Here is a 17,109-nt window from a genome sequence, read left to right as displayed (position 1 = left end):
CTGGGCTTGAGAGCGTGCCAGTTCATGTGTCTAATTTTTAAAAATTGAGCAACTTCCTTCAGCCTGAACAACCACTGTTCATTCTAGTTTTCTCTTCCTGTCGTGGTCAGTGTATGGTAGAGTGTCTTCAAGCTTGTGTCTTGATGTTTCAGGGAAATTACTGCAGACTGTAAGAATTCCAAGTTGAGAAACACTAGCTTGAAAACTTTGGCTAATTTTATTATTCACTTAGAGACCAAGACAGGATCTTTCCAAGTGTATAAGAACAAGAACAACTCTAGCAGATACATTCGTTATTGGCAGGGACATCGGAACAAGAGAACTATCTATCCAGAGCAGCAATTACTGATTGCTCATTACAGTGGCCTGGCCCAGGGTGACATACTGGGCTTCGCTGTGCTAGGAGTCGCTTCTGGAGCCGTAGCTGAATATAAGCCATAGGGCATTTGCACTTTATAAACTGACCTTGTCTCTCTCCATTCTGATCTACACATTCCTACTTCCCACTAGCCACTCATTTTAAAAAAAAAAAAAAAAAAAGATTAAAGCATTGCTCAGGGGATGGAGGTGGCTGTAGTTGTGGTTGTAACCATTCTGGTACCTCTGGTAGGTCCAACTGTTCCCATAGGTGTCGTACCATCCTACCCCCAGATAGCCCTCCTGTCCTCCCTTGTCTTGACTTCTTTGATTGAGACTGATGAGCGGAACTGTGTGGCTAGAGGAGACTGAGACATTAACAAAGACCCACTGGTTTTAACCACTGACCTTGCTGTATTTGCTGCTCCATTAAAAGCATTAAATGAAATTAATTAATGAAATTAATTAAATGAAATAATTAAATAAAAGCATAAAAGCATTAAATTCCTGCTTGCAGACTTATAATTGGGAATCTCTGATATTATCTTAATCCAAATATTTAAGTAATTGCTTTTGAACCAATGAAACAGACTCTTGCCTATCTAAAGACTTAGATACTATCATGGACAATTCTAGAACCCTGTGCTTGAGGAGAAAAGTCCCTCTGCCCTCTCTCACTATTCTACTGCAAACTCACTCAGCAGAGCAGTGTTTCAGGGCTGGTCAGATATAGGCAGGCTAATGCAGTCTCACTTTTCCTCAGCAGAAGAGCTGAGGGAGGAGAGACATTGGGGAAGGGGAGAGGAGCATTAGTGATGGTGCATGGAGCAGTGCTGACTCCCTGGAGCTGGCCACAGGCGTCACTGCCCTTCAGCCGTCCAGCTAGCCAGCGCTCTTAGTGTCTGCTATCACCTCCTCTGCTCAGCAAAAAGTGCGGAGGTGGTGGGGACTCTTTCCCACTGGAAGTTGTTGAGTTGAGTCGAGGAGACTCTTGCCGTAAGCCTGATCCTCACGCCTCCATCTTGGTGAACTTAGAGGTGCACTGTGAAAAGAGATCCAGTAGTCCTAGGACTGAGACATGTGGGTAACCCCTCCAGAATACCCAGAAACAATGTAGGAGAAACCCCACAAACCTTCAAACACGTCACTCCCTTATCTGAGCTTGTTCCCCCAACAAGTACTTCACCTTGGAGGCTTGTGGAGCCTGATCAGTAACAGCAAAGTCCCCATGAAAACACCAGGTACAGTGTGTATATGCCGTTCCTGTCACTTGGGAAGCTGAGGCTGGAAGATCCAGTGAACCTATGAGGCGGCATAATGAGACCCTGATTCATTCGTGAATAAATAAATAAATGAATAAACAAATATTTAATGACAATAACAAAAGCTAAAAGGAAACTTAACAAGCCTCTGCCTTGAGCTAAGGCTCTTCTCTGCCTCCCACACTCATTGTACTCTCTGGAGCTGATCACAGAGGCTCGCCCCAGCTCTGCGGATCTTCTGGGGGGCCCGGAGGGTAGAGAACCCCCTTGATCTCTGCTAAGACTTGGAACCTAGTGCAATATAAAGTGTGGCAATTGTGTCATCTCTCAAATGTGAGCAGTCAGGGCTTCCTCTTCCACCACAAAGCCACCGAGCTGCAGACATTTGGAGAAGAGAGGAGATAAAAAAGGAACAGAACCAAACTTCCAAATATGTACCACAAGAATTTATGGAAATAAGAGAACCTTTTCATTTTCTTTTTTGGGGAAGATAACTAAATTTACCTTGGGAAAGGAGGGAGTTCTGTGAGAGAGAAGCTGAAGCAAATTCTCCTCACAGACTTCTTTTCCCACGCAAACTCCCACGTGGCTCTCACTGAGGCCCTTCAATCCGAAAACCAAGGCAACCATTTTCTTAGCAACGAGGGAGCCAGTCAGATATCCACCCTAGGTAGCTAAGATACAGCCACCGTCCTGGACCACAGCCCATGGCTGGGGAATGACGGGAGGAGTGGGAGGCAGCAGCCATCTTCTTGGGAAACACTGGAAAGTTTTGTTTTGTTTATTTGATTGTTGGTGGGTTTTGTTTTTAAAATTGGGGACTTACCATGCAGCACTAGTTAGCCTAGTCCTTGTTACTTAGCCCAGGCTGGCTCGAATTTGTGGCAGTCTTTCTCCATTAGTCTGCTGAGTGCTAGGCTTACAGGGGTGCCCAGCTCTGGGGGGAGTTGTATTTTCATGTCATCAATGGAATTGGGCTTGGGGCCTGCAGACCTACATCCTTGGTCTTAAGATGTCCGTCTGGCTGGTTTTAAGTTAGGCTTCTTTAAAGAGCATCTTCACTGGCTGAGGAACTTGTGGTTTTGTGATCCCAACTCTTCTGCTTCCTGAGATTTGAGGGGAGTTTTGTCACCTGAGCCTTGTATCTGGGTTGGTGTGGCTGCAGGCTAAGTAGCTCCCTGCCTTAGCTGCCCAATCATTCTTTTTAATTTTGGCTTCCTAAACAGTCTGAGAGACCATGTTGGCAGTGTCTTTTCAGTATCGAGAGTCTCCCAGGTCTGGGAACCTCCGGAAGGAGGGCATCCATGTGTCTGTGTCTGGGGAGGTCACCTGGGAAGGAGGACATCTCTTGGGCTGGCCTCAAGCTCCTGCTCTCACTTCAGCCAGAGTAATTCTTGGTTCACCTCCGTTGTGTGCGGGCCACATGAAGTGTTAGAAAACCTAGATTCTTCTTTTGGAGAGAGGGCATTAGACAAAGTAAGGGTAAGAGAAAGAAAGACAGTACAAGGGGATGGAGAGAAAAACTGCGGGACAAGAAAGCAAGCGTGAGCGCAGGAAAGGGCAGGAGAATGGCAGAGGGGACATGGGGGTGCATCCTGTGTGGCTACCTCATTTGTGAGCTGCACCCTCACTGAAGGTGGGGGCACTGGCCTGTACTCTGAAAACATAGTACATACATGTATGGTGGGCAGCCAGCAATACCTTTTCTGCTGATGGAGACAGCATTTCTGCCAGATACACTATCCAGGGTGCTCACCATCAGCTAGGGTGTTCTGAGACACTTGGTAGATATTTTAGCTTGCTTAATCCTTTGCGTGTATGCGTGTGCATGTGTATGTGTTAGTATAGGTGTGTGCAGGTACACATTTGTGCACATGTGCATGGATACCAGTGATCAGGAGGCTACGCTGGCACCAGTGAGCTCCAGGGATCTGCCCATCTCTGTCCTGGGGTCACACACATGCACTGGGGTCACACACATGCACTGGGGTTACACACATGTTCTGGGGTTACACACGTGCACTTCAGTCACACATAAGTCCTGGGGTCACACACATGCACTGGGGTTACACACATGTTCTGGGGTTACACACGTGTTCTGGGGTTACACACGTGTTCTGGGGTCACACATGTGCACTGGGGTTACACACATGTTCTAGGGTTACACACATGTGCACTGGGGTTACACACGTGCTCTGGGGTTACACACGTGCACTGGGGTCACACACGTGTTCTGGGGTTACACACGTACACTGGGGTCACACATGTGCACTGGGGTTACACACATGTTCTAGGGTTATACACATGTGCACTGGGGTTACACACGTGTTCTGGGGTTACACACGTGCACTGGGGTCACACACGTGTTCTGGGGTTACACACGTGCACTGGGGTTACACATGTATTCTGGGGTCACACACGTGCTGGGGTCACACACATGCACTGGGGTCACACACGTGCACTGGGGTCACACACGTGCACTGGGGTTACACACGGCACTGGGGTCATACACGTGCACTGCTATGCTCAGTCCTTACTTGAGTGCTAGGGATCTGAGCCCCATTCTCATGCTTATACAGTAAGCATTTTACTGACTGAGTCATCTCTCCCAGCTTGTTTCATTTTCACCAAAATAAATGAGCTAATTAATTAATTAAAAATTTAAAAATGGCTCAACTTTTTCATGGTCCCATAATTGTTGGTAAGTGTCTTGCCTAGTATTTGGGCCCAGGCATTCCTGGCCTCAGTGTTTATACTTTCGATGGCTGCTCTGACGAAAACAGAATGACACGCTGTAGAACACAGACCGTCGTGAATCCCAGGATTCCCTTTGTGCCAGGCTCTGCACTTACTGCCTTGCAGGCAGCATCTCTAACCCTTAACTGTGTGGATGTGCCCTTGTCTGACGAGCTTGGCAGCTCACTTCCTGCTCGGACCTATAACGTTGCTGCTGAGTCCTAGAGGTCCCATCTCTAGATCATCCAGCTTGTGCGCACTGAACTAACTGAAGTGGGAGGTTAGACCATGGCCACCAGGATCTGTCCTATACCCAGCATTAAGCTGTGTGTAGAACTAGATCATTGCTGATAGGGAAGGGACTTGCCGTTCTCCCTTACTGTGAAGGAAGCCTGAGGATCAACAGTAGGCACCCTCCAGTCACACCACTAACAGTGACAACCACCTAAGTAGAGGAAGATACCGTGTGTCCTGTTTTCTCTCTGTGCCGGTGGTTCTCAACCTTCCTAATGCTGCAGCCCTTTAATACAGTTCCTCATGTTGTGCTGACCCCAAGCCGTAAAATTATTTTCGCTGCTACTTGATAACCACTTTTGCTACTGTTTGAATTGTAATGTAAATATCTGTGTTTTCTGATGGTCTTAGGTGATTTCTGTGAAAGAGTCATCCAACACTCCCCCATAGGTTGAGAACCACTTCTCTCTCTCTCTCTCTCTCTCTCTCTCTCTGTCTCTCTCGTGTGTGTGTGTGTGTGTGTGTGTGTGTGTGTGTGTGTGTGTACTGAGAGCTCTCTTTCTTCTTTGCTTACTCCAGAGCTGGAAGAGTCTCAGAGGAAATGCCCACCATGCTGGTATAAGTTTGCCAACACTTTCCTCATCTGGGAGTGTCACCCCTACTGGATAAAACTGAAAGAGATTGTGAACTTGATCGTCATGGACCCCTTTGTAGACTTAGCCATCACCATCTGCATTGTTCTGAATACGCTGTTTATGGCAATGGAGCATCATCCCATGACACCACAATTCGAGCACGTCTTGGCCGTAGGAAATCTGGTAAGATGGAGCAGGATCTCCTGATGCAATGACTTGAGCATGGTTTGGCCGTGGGCCTTCTTTTTCTGACTTGGGAAGCTGGAATTCAGTTAACAAGAAAGTGATGGTTAGCTGGAGGTGAGCGCATCTGTGTGGTGCCAACGGCTGGGGCGGCATCCCTTGCTGTGTCCCATCCAGAGCTTTGAGGCCATCACTTAGAGCTGTTGGCAGGAAACCAAGAGCAGCCCGAGCCAAGCATTTCTGGATTTTTTTTTTCTTGCCCCTTTCTTGTTCTGTTTCTCATGTTGATCCCTGCAATGCTTAAAAAAAATCCACTTCCTCTTGTGCCTTAGGTAGCAGTAACCTAAAATGGGGGGGTTGTAGTGCATAGAGCACCCTACACTGCTTGCACTGTGGGATCTTACCTCAAAACTTTCAATTCCAAACTGCCTCCCCTCCAATCCAACTTGTGGGCCATCATCCAGTTTCTGCTGTTAACTTACCTCTGCCAAATGTCTTGTAATGTTAAGTCATATATTTATTTAGTTATATTATTTAGAAGGTAAAAATATGAAGCTTTAAAACAACAAGAAGGGGGGCTGGAGAGATGGCTCAGTGGTTAAGAGCATTGCCTGCTCTTCCAAAGGTCCTGTGTTCAATTCCCGGCAATCACATGATGGCTCACAACCATCTGGAATGAGGTCTGGTGCCCTCTTCTGGCCTGCAGACATACACACAGACAGAATATTGTATACATAATAAATAAATAAATATAAAAAATCCTTGATTACATTTTAAAAAAATAAAATAAAATAAATAAAACAACAAGAAGTTAACATTTGAGATTATCTGTTTTCCTAGTAAAAGTGAAAATTGTTGCGTTCTAGTAGTAAAGAGTTGAAAGTAGTCCTCCCGCTCAAGTGGGCCCTGCCCTTCTTTAGGAGTGCATCACGGGTGGGTCCCCAACCAGCTCCCTGGCTAACCTCATTCAGCGTGGGGACTGCCCAGTGTTCCCTACAGTCATGTTCTCCTCTTGTACAAGCTCACATACACAATCCCACACACGTGGGATTTCCACCTTCAACCCTCACACACTGTTATTTTAATACCATGTTTAGTTCCCATCCTGAAAATACACTTTTGCCCAGAGCAGGCCTCATCTTTCCTCCTCCTCTCCCTCCTCCTCCTCCTCTCCCTCCTCCTCTTCTCCCTCTTCTTCCTCCTCCTCCTCTCTTCTTCCTCCTCTTTCTCTTCCTCCTCTTTCTTCTCCTTTTTCTCCTCCTCCTTCTCCTCCTCCTTCTTCTCTTCCTCTTTTTCCTTCTCTCCTTCTTCCTTCTCTTTCTCCTCCTTCTCTTCCTCCGCTCCTACTTCTCTTCTTCCTCTTCCTCCTTTTTTTTTCTTTTCTGCCTCTTCCCTTTTTTTTTTTAACTTTTACTCTTTGCAGATTACAGGCCAGTTTTTAGAACTCCCTCAGTCCGTGTCTGATGCTTATGTGGCCCCACGGGGCAGTATGGTTTGGTGCAGTATCAGTAGGCTGTGTGGTGCTCATTGCCACCACCAAGCACAGCTTCCATTTGTCTCCATTTCCATTCCATCCTCATTTAGTCACTTGGCTTCTCTCTGTTCAGTCATTCCTCTCCATTTGTAATTAATAAACACTTGTGAGGGAAACACTGTTGAATTATCTAAATTTCCTGCTCACTTGACTTTTGACCCATCCCTCTATATCAAGATGGACTCCGGCTTCTCACTCTTATCCCCTGGATTACAGTGCACTACCATCATTGACTTTGATGTTTACCCCATCCCTGACTAACTATTAGGAAGCCCTTCAAGATGGTTTCTGTGTCCTTTTTTTTTTGTTTTTTTATTGTTTGTTTGTTTGTTTTGTTTTTCGAGACAGGGTTTCTCTGTGGTTTTGGAGCCTGTCCTGGAACTAGCTCTTGTAGACCAGGCTGGTCTTGAACTCACAGAGATCCTCCTGCCTCTGCCTCCTGAGTGCTGGGATTAAAGGTGTGCGCCACCACCGCCCGGCTTTCTGTGTCCTTTTGATATATTCTAGTTTCTTCCATGCTTTCTGGTACTCCCCCAAACAATTCAGGTTAATTTTGCATTTTTTTCTGCTCCAGGACATTCTTGAGAAGCCCTAATTGTTTCAGTGACTATAGTGTTGTGAAACCAAGACTGGCCACTGAGTGTGCTTATTAAAGCAACAAGCAACCTGCTCAATAGAAGCCAAGCCACTTAGAACAAATTCATTCTCCACAGTGACAACCACAGAGGGCTCTGTCGTTTCCAGTCTACTCCAACACCCTAGCATTCTTTCTGTTTCCTTGCTTTGTACCTTCGAAACTCCCCGCCATAAACTTATGTAATCTCAAAGCCATTGTTGCCTGCCAGGATGTAGACACCCAGGTTTAGTTCCAGTAGCCTCTGCTGGGTGCCCTCAGCACACACAGGTGGTACCTCCACCCCTTTAGCATCCGGACCACTGCTCTCCATGTGAAAGTCCTTCATGCTTCCAAGACTCTGGCCACTTGCACAGGGCACCCCACACACCTTTATTTTATATGCCCTCCTTGACTCTTGAAGAAGCATGAGAGGCTGTCTGGACATTCTTCTTCCCCTGCACAGGTTGTCTTTAGAATGGAAGCTGTCTTCATCCTGCCTGGACTATCCGTAACTCCCGCGTGCTCACTTCTACCTGGCTCAAATCACATCTTTGCCTCCTGTTCTCTCAGCTTGGGCCACTTCTCTTCGAGGGCCCTGTTCTTCCCACACTGGCCTTTGCTGCAGAGAGCTCTCCTATTCATGTGTCCTCCTCACCAAGGTGCTCTCGTCACCCTACTTAAGTTCCGACTCTGCCAGCCCCGCTTCACTGTTGGACCTCGGTGCCAGTGTAGCGTAAGCCATCCAGACAGTTCTCAGCCTACCTCTTGTAGCCCTCACGGGACTGGTCCTCCTTAGTGGAGGGAAACCGCCCCCTGACTGGTAGCCAGTGCTGTTCATCTAATGGTTGTCGCATTCCTTCTGACTTCTGGCCCTGGGAAGCCCTCCGCAGAGGTTCCTGCTGCCCTGCTTTACTCAACAGCTGACTCCAGGCCCCTTCCTGTGGATTACTATGGTGTCAAGCCTATTGTTGCTTAAAAAGTTCTCTGGGAAAAAAAAAAATGTGGTAGTAAGAGTCACATATGTGGGCAGTCCGTCCTAAGGTATTATTCTTGTTACAGGCCTCTGTCCCGTAATTTGACATTCTTCCAGCAGGTTACTTTCCTAAGGCCTGTGGGGTAGGGACAGCCCCAGGAAATATAGTGTTCTCTCGGGCAGAAGCCAGGGCATGGGAACCTGGAGAGAAAGGTGTAGTTCTGGCATACAGTATGCTGCAAATGAATCAGACGTCATACTGAAAAGGTGAGGAGGAGGCACCAAAGTCTCCAACAGTGAGGAAATTCCTTGGGGAATGTTCCATCCAGTGGAACAGGAGCAAGCAATCAAATGGACCGGGAAGACAGTAGTGCAGCGCAAAACAGAGTCACAATAGCTGTGAAAATTAGGTATTGTAACACATGTACATTAAAATTAGGTAGTGTAACAAACACATATATGTGCATTAAAATTAGGTATTGTAACAAGCATTAAAAACTCAGAAAGAAAAAATATGGTGAGTTATGAGTAGGGAGACTATGGACTCTTTCTGGTTCTATACACTTTGGACAACATCCAGTTGCTTTAATGACTTAAACTGCAGCCTATGACTGGGTTTGGTAAGTTACAATAGCAAATCAAAAATGATAGGGTATATTATGAACCTAAACACTAAAAGTTTTTTTTTTACAAGTGTTAGTTACTTTCTTTAAAAAAAAAAAAAAAAAAAAAAAAAGATTTATTCCAGAAAAGGACACCGGACCTCATTACAGATGGTTGTGAGCCACCATATGGTTGCTGGGAATTGAACTCAGGACCTTTGGAAGAGCAGGCAGTGCTCTTAACCTCTGAGCCATCTCTCCAGCCCCATGTTACTCTCTTTTAATTGCTAAGAGTCGTGTGTGTTTGCGGTCACAACTGTCATTTCAGTCCATGTGCACATTGGCCAGTTTACAGGTCTGCCACCTCTAATACTGACCTCTCTTTGTAACGACTCTCAGAGTCCTCTCTAACTACTTTGAAATGGAGATGCATCCCTGCTGATTGTAATTACTCCCATAGAAAATTAGACCACAAAATGCCTGCTAGTCTTTAAAAAGGGGTGGCCTTGTATCCTCTTCATACTGCTTAGGTTATTTCTTAACCACATGCTAAACGGTATGAACTGAGTATTTCTGGCAGCCGAGATGGAAACAGTAGGACTGAAAACGTCATTCAAACAAAAAGGAGACTGTCCTGTATCAGTGTGGGGTGTTGATGTCCAGCAGCGTAGAGGCCAAGGCTGGCTTTTGAGACTTGGGTGTGTCATACTGAAGGAGATGATGAAGGTTTGTTGTTTGGTGCTCCTTCTCCAGGTGTTCACTGGGATCTTCACGGCAGAGATGTTTCTGAAGCTCATAGCCATGGATCCCTACTACTATTTCCAAGAAGGCTGGAATATTTTTGACGGATTTATCGTCTCCCTCAGTTTGATGGAGCTGGGTCTCGCGGATGTGGAGGGGCTGTCAGTGCTGCGCTCCTTCCGATTGGTATTCCAGATTCCTCCAGTTTCTCTGCATGTCTCCTGTCGCACAGCTAACTATAGAAAGCACTCTAGCTAGCACAGGCCATCCCTGACGCGTGCTCTGCCCCAGTGCAACTGACCACTAAATTCCTGAAAACTTTTCTGCTAACTACAGTATGGTGTGAAAAATAGGTTTTGGAATCAAAAAGCTAAAGAAATTAAGTTTTAGGGGTTCCTCAGGAAATAATGGTTAGTTCAGCAGGGAAGGGAGTCCTGGGGCCTTCTGAAATCATTTGGTTGGCTACTGCACTGTCTCTCTGTGTCTCCCCAAAGTAGAGAGAACCTATTTGTTCAAAGATTTTTTTTCATTTCTTCTGTATGGTAACACCTTCCAGAAATTGAAAAGAAAATAGTGTTTTATTAAATTATACTGAAATTAGTGGTTGAACTTAATTTTCCATGCTATTAGTGATTAATGTCATTTTTATGAACACATTTGTATAAGGAAATGATTAAATTGCTAAGTGATTCTGAAGAAGTTAATGAGATCTGCAGAGCAGTTGCAGACACAGGTGTGAGTGACACCTGGAGAAGTGTGGCTCACTTGTGCCCCTCTGTGCTGGAGTAGAGCTCATAGGATGGAGATTGCACTCGTGGCACCTCGCTGAAACGGCTGGCAGGATCCAGCCCATAGTTTGTTTGTTTGAGATTTGCTTATTTTTACTTTATGCATGTGGGTATTTTACCTGCATGTTTGTGCACCACATGCAGTGCCTGAGGAGACCAGAAGAGGGCACTAGATCCCTTTGGACTGGAGCTACAGGTGGTTGTGAGCCACCACATGGGTGCTGGGAATTGAACTTGGTTCCTCAAGGAAAACAATCAGTGCTCTCAACCCCTAAGCTATCTCTCCAGTGCCCTATAGTAGACTTAAAAACCAAACCTTATCTCAATTACAAGAGAAAGGATAGAGTGAAAGAAAAACCTGAAGACTAATATTTTGAATAAATTAGAAGCCAAGCAGGAAAAACAATACGAGTGGTCCAGAATGGCACACAGGTGAATCTCAAGCCTTCAGAGAAGGCCCACATTTCCAATTGGCACAAATTACTGCTATTGACATCTACCAAGATGTCTATGTATTGTAACATGTGACATCTAATGCTGATATTATTATTATCATTCCCAACACACCATGGCTTCATGCATCGTAATTCTTAGTCTGTTTGCCAGGACCTTGTAATTATTACAGAGTATAAACACGTGTGATAGACAGACACCAAAACTTAGGTTTTCTGAATTAGTGACAGTGGTTGCCCCTTCCACAGATGTTGGCCATGTTTGCTCTGCCACTACTTGGGAGTTGTCATTTTCCACCAGTTATCCTGAATGCCTCTCACTCTCGTGTCAGCCATTGGCCAGCTGTTGGCAAGCTGAAGGAATCCTTAGCATTTTCTAATGCTTGCTTTTTAGGGTAACAGAGGTACTATTTTTACTGTCCTCACGGTTCCCTACAGATTATATACTTCTTGCTGGTTTCTCTCTCTGAGAATTAAGGAACCAAAGCAGAAAGGACTCTGACTCAGAACAATATAAAGAGCCAGAGGCAGGTCCTTGGGTCCTAGCTTTAAACTTTTCATTTAATTTCTGAAATTATCCAACTTTCTTTTATCCATACCTCAATTTAATCTCTTAGTCTGAGACATGATTAGAAAGTTCTGAGAATTTCCTAAGGGTGACAAATTTAATCCAGCCTTCTTAATTTCACGTTTTATTTCAGCAGTGTTGTGATACAGTGGTTTACCGTTTCATTTTTGTTTGTTTGTTTTCTCCTTAGCTCCGAGTCTTCAAATTGGCCAAGTCCTGGCCCACCCTGAACATGTTGATCAAGATCATTGGGAACTCCGTTGGTGCCCTGGGCAACCTGACCTTGGTGCTAGCCATCATTGTCTTCATCTTCGCTGTGGTGGGGATGCAGCTCTTCGGGAAGAGCTACAAGGAGTGCGTGTGCAAGATTAACCAGGACTGCGAGCTGCCGCGCTGGCACATGAACGACTTCTTCCACTCCTTCCTCATCGTCTTCCGTGTGCTCTGTGGGGAGTGGATCGAGACCATGTGGGACTGCATGGAGGTGGCCGGCCAGGCCATGTGCCTCATTGTCTTTATGATGGTCATGGTCATCGGCAACTTGGTGGTTAGTACCAGTTTGGACCTGTTGTTGCTCACCTCGGGCTGCTTGGCTTCTTTACCTTCTTCCTCCTCTGTTGAACTCTTCCTTGGCCAGGTCTGCTTTAAGGTACAAATGAAGAAATGACTATTCCTGGAGTGCCCACTGAGTCATGGCACACCATGATCATGACTGAAAAGGGAAAACAGAGTAAGGTCAAGTGACCCCCACACCTTCCTCCAAGGTCACATAGCTGATAAACTTGAGGGTTTTTATTTGTCCTTTTTCTAGAAACATCAGCATGTGTTCCCTTTGGCACTGTTGAAACCTCAGGCCACATACTCTGCTGTGGGCCTGTTGCACTGTCCCAGCCTCCACCGTCCCCGGCCTCTACCCACTCCAGGAGCATCTCCCAAATTGCAATGACAAAAAGATGTCCACAGACATTGCCCCATGCTCACTGGATGACTACACAGCACACTGCAGCTGGCAAAGCAGCTCACCCAGTTCCCATACACTCAGACAGTGCAGCTCTTCTCCCTTCTCTGCCGCAAGAAGCTGGTCTGCAGCAGGCACATTCCTTGGCAGCAGCCCTGGCTCTCCCGTAATAAAGTCATTATAGGGTTTCTGTGATCCATGACGTTCTCTGCCAACCCTGCTCCCTAAATCCTGGTCCTCTAGCGCCTGTCTCTGGGTATTTGTTTTTATTTTTATTTTATTTTATTTATTTATTTGTTTTTATACTGATTCCTAGACCTGCAGCTTTTGTCATAGTCTCTCTGGACCCCATCTCTGCATTTCTTTAGATTATTTGGTGTTGCTGGAAGTGTGACCTAAAAGCTACCCGTGTCATAATCATTACGGGTTTATTCATTTAAAGGCCAAAATGGCATAATGTGTTTGGTGCGTGTGTATACAAATATAACAGCATAAAAGAGCTGAGGGAGGTGCAGAAACTCCTTATATTAAAACCAAGAGAAATCCCTGTCTGCTGATGTGAACATTTAAAATTCCATGTGGAGGAGCTGGACACAGCATACTAGGAGAGCATTCATCCACAGCACAAATCAATAAACAAAATGGCCTATGATAGGAGCCAAACAGAGTACAACAGAAACTCTGCTCAATGCAGCGCTGTTGGCTTCTGCTGTAGCCCTGAGTAGATAACTTCTAATCCCACCATTGCTCCTTTTCCTGCTGCCCCATTGTAGGTGCTGAACCTATTTCTGGCCTTGCTTCTGAGCTCCTTCAGTGCAGACAACCTAGCAGCCACAGATGATGATGGGGAGATGAACAATCTGCAGATCTCTGTCATCCGAATCAAGAAGGGGGTGGCTTGGACCAAAGTAAAGGTGCACGCCTTCATGCAGGCGCACTTTAAGCAGCGGGAGGCAGATGAGGTAAAACCTCTAGATGAACTGTACGAAAAGAAGGCCAATTGCATCGCCAACCACACTGGTGTGGACATCCACCGGAATGGCGACTTCCAGAAGAATGGCAACGGTACAACCAGTGGCATCGGCAGCAGCGTGGAGAAATACATCATCGACGAGGACCATATGTCCTTCATCAACAACCCAAACTTGACGGTTCGGGTGCCCATTGCTGTGGGCGAGTCTGACTTTGAGAACCTCAACACCGAGGACGTTAGCAGCGAGTCAGACCCTGAAGGCAGCAAAGATGTAAGGTCCCAACTGAGAACACCACCCCTATTGTGTGTGAGGACCAGCAGGGCATCAGCTCCAAAGACTGGCTCAGCCCTGGGCCTAATGGAAAGATTCTGCAATAGGCACTTTACTTTGGGAGCCAGCGCAGCCCCCAGAGCACGGCCTCTGGGCTAAGCCTGAGTTCTTTGCATGACTTCTGGAGTCCCTGGGTCTGAGGCCAGAGTAAACCTTTAGTTTGTCTCTCCTCTTAGCCCAGAGACCCACAGACGGCTCTGTGACTAGTGCCTGTCTGCCCGTGACCCAGCAGAGGTGGCACAGGTCAGGGACATGTGTCCGTGACCCAGCAGAGGTGGCACAGGTCAGGGACATGTGCCCGTGACCCAGCAGAGGTGGCACAGGTCAGAGGCATGTGCCCGTGACCCAGCAGAGGTGGCACAGGTCAGGGGCATGTGCCCGTGACCCAGCAGAGGTGGCACAGGTCAGGGGCATGTGCCCGTGACCCAGCAGAGGTGGCACAGGTCAGGGGCATGTGCCCGTGACCCAGCAGAGGTGGCACAGGTCAGGGGCATGTGCCCGTGACCCAGCAGAGGTGGTGCAGGTCAGGGACATGTGCCCATGACCCCGGCAGAGGTGGCGCAGGTCAGAGGCATGTGCCCGTGACCCAGCAGAGGTGGCACAGGTCAGAGGCATGTGCCCGTGACCCCAGCAGAGGTGGCACAGGTCAGGGGCATGTGCCCGTGACCCAGCAGAGGTGGCACAGGTCAGAGGCATGTGCCCGTGACCCCAGCAGAGGTGGCACAGGTCAGGGACATGTGCCCGTGACCCCTGCAGAGGTGGTGCAGGTCAGAGGCATGTGCCCGTGACCCCAGCAGAGGTAGTGCAGGTCAGGGACATGTGTCCGTGACCCCGGCAGAGGTAGTGCAAGTCAGGAGCATGTGTCCGTGACCCTGGCAGAGGTAGTACAGGTCAGGGGCATGTGTCTGTGACCCCAGCAGAGATGGCACAGGTCAGGGGCATGTGCCCGTGACCCCAGCAGAGGTGGATTTATGCCCCTGTGCAGCTTCTTGACTGTGCTCTTCTTTTGTGACTAGAAACTGGATGACACCAGCTCCTCTGAGGGAAGCACCATCGATATCAAGCCTGAGGTGGAAGAAGTCCCTGTGGAGCAGCCTGAGGAATACTTGGATCCGGACGCCTGCTTCACAGAGGGTGAAAAGGGGGCAGGAAAGGGCTGGCATGAAGCCTGCAGGTCATTCAGTTACCTCAGTGCAGGGGTTGGGGGTGCACGAGCTGGCCACCATTTTGATCAGGAGTTTTGTTATTGTTTCCCTTACTCAGTTCTGACACACAAGTTCCTAGTGTCTAGTTTGTCTTGCCTGTCTTCTCTTGACACCAGCCCCCGGGCTGCCACTAGGACTGTCTCCACTGTAGTGTGCCTCCTCCTGACACCCTCGCAGGACTCTGGCCCTATCACTTTGGAGATAGCCTTAGCTGCTGTCCCACTGCTGTGTACTGGAGGCTGGAAAGGGACAGGCCGCACAAGCATCCTGTTTGACCTGACTCTTCCATTGGCGCCAGGTTGTGTCCAGCGGTTCAAGTGCTGCCAGGTCAACATTGAGGAAGGGCTAGGCAAGTCCTGGTGGATCCTTCGGAAAACCTGCTTCCTCATTGTAGAGCACAATTGGTTTGAGACCTTCATCATCTTCATGATCTTGCTCAGCAGTGGTGCCCTGGTGAGATTTAGGGAAATGACTGGGGACTAATGGGGGAAGGGCACAAAGATAGCAGAAAGAGGCTGGGCGTGGTTCTGCCCATTGGCTGGGGTCCTGGAGTCTTTTTTTTTTTTTTAAGATTTATTTATGTATGAGTACTCTATCTGCATGTACACCTTTATGCCAGAAGAGGGCATCAGATCCCACTATAGATGGTTGGGAGCCACCATGTGATTGCTAGGAATTGAACTCAGGACCTATGGAAGAGCAAGCAGCCAGTGCTCTTCAGTGCTGAGCCATCCTAAGAGAAGTCTATTAAGGAGGCTTTAGGGTTAAAGCCTGAGGCCCAAAAGATGGCAGGCCTGCCAGATGGGAGCCAGGCTGTCCCACCTGCCCTGGGTCACCTGTCACACAGCAACTCACACTGTGCTTCCTGGGGTGTTGTGGAGGTTCCTGGGTGAGAATAGCATGGCCTCTGCCAGACTATGCTGGGAGAATGGGGATGGTCTTCGTCATTCTCCACACAGAGTAGACAGCAGTGACCCAGGGGTTTGTACTCTCCTTACTCTTCGCCATAAGCAGTGTTTACCCTTCACAGAGGACAAGAGTGCACAGTGGCTCCATGCGAGACCCTGTGCCATTACCAGATGTATGCCTGGTAGCTCACGCCTTTAACCCAGCACCCAGGAAACAGAGACAAGCGAATCTCCATGAGTTCAGGGAAAGCCTGGTCTACAGAGTGACTTCCAGACTCCTCGGGGCTTCACAGAGAGACCTGCCAAGAGAATCAGCTCTCAGCCGGTCCCGACACTGGACAGGGGTGGTGTGGGCAAAACTGCGCAATTGTTTTACTTTTCTCTCTGCTGCTTGTTCCACTCGTCTACTCTGATTCCCTCCTCCTTTTTCCCTGTTGCTCTCCTTCTATATTTCTTATTTTTCTCTTATCCCTTTCATTTCCCCTAAGACAAAAATTCCTACACAAGAAAGATTACCTTACAGCCACAAGTTACATATTTTCCAAAAACAAATTAAAATCTTTACACAGGAAGAAATCACATTATAATCACAAGTTACATGTTTTTCTTAGATGCCCATGAGTAGTTAAACATTTTTTCTTTGTATTAATTTTCCCACTATAACTTCCTCACCCCAAAGCAATGATTGTTTTCTGATTGATTAACAAAGCCTTAAGCGAGCCAAGTCCATCCCAGCCAGTTCCTTTGTGCCCGCAGGCAGGCAGTTGCAGTGCAGCAGGTCCCAGCCTGCTTCTTCTCTACACAAAGTCTAGACACGTGGTCACTTAAACAGCTATTTTTCTTTACACACAGTAGGGTTATTTAATTTCCTTTCACAATTTTGTTTTTTTCAAGCTGCATACCAAAACCTGCAATTAATTCTGTAAGCTGCATGACCAAGGAACTCAGGCCTAAGCTTGGGTGTGGGGACGTAATTGCTGTCTTTGATCATCAGCCTGTTCTCCCACGGGCAGAATTTCTGGCTTTATAATGCATGAAACTTCCTTGTTCTTA

General features: G+C 47.3%; 1 protein-coding gene across 4 annotated transcripts in view; it reads left to right on the top strand.

Annotated features, from left to right (window-relative positions):
• The window catches only part of Scn8a (sodium voltage-gated channel alpha subunit 8), a 180,490-nt gene that overhangs the window by 130,789 nt on the left and 32,592 nt on the right, over positions 1 to 17,109 (top strand). For all 4 annotated transcript variants that reach the window (XM_041646022.1, XM_041646021.1, XM_041646024.1 and 1 more), the window contains 6 exons: positions 5,169 to 5,407; positions 9,886 to 10,059; positions 11,872 to 12,228; positions 13,413 to 13,883; positions 14,960 to 15,077; positions 15,447 to 15,601. In XM_041646022.1, the coding sequence (XP_041501956.1) occupies positions 5,169 to 5,407; positions 9,886 to 10,059; positions 11,872 to 12,228; positions 13,413 to 13,883; positions 14,960 to 15,077; positions 15,447 to 15,601 (1,514 nt within the window). The remainder of the gene's footprint in view (positions 1 to 5,168; positions 5,408 to 9,885; positions 10,060 to 11,871; positions 12,229 to 13,412; positions 13,884 to 14,959; positions 15,078 to 15,446; positions 15,602 to 17,109) is intronic.

The sequence above is a fragment of the Microtus oregoni genome, unplaced genomic scaffold, assembly GCF_018167655.1.
Source record: "Microtus oregoni isolate MIOR12 unplaced genomic scaffold, Mior012 000118F_ref0000498, whole genome shotgun sequence".
NCBI classification, from domain to species: Eukaryota; Metazoa; Chordata; class Mammalia; order Rodentia; family Cricetidae; genus Microtus; species Microtus oregoni.
This window is presented reverse-complemented; position numbering and strand designations above follow the sequence as displayed.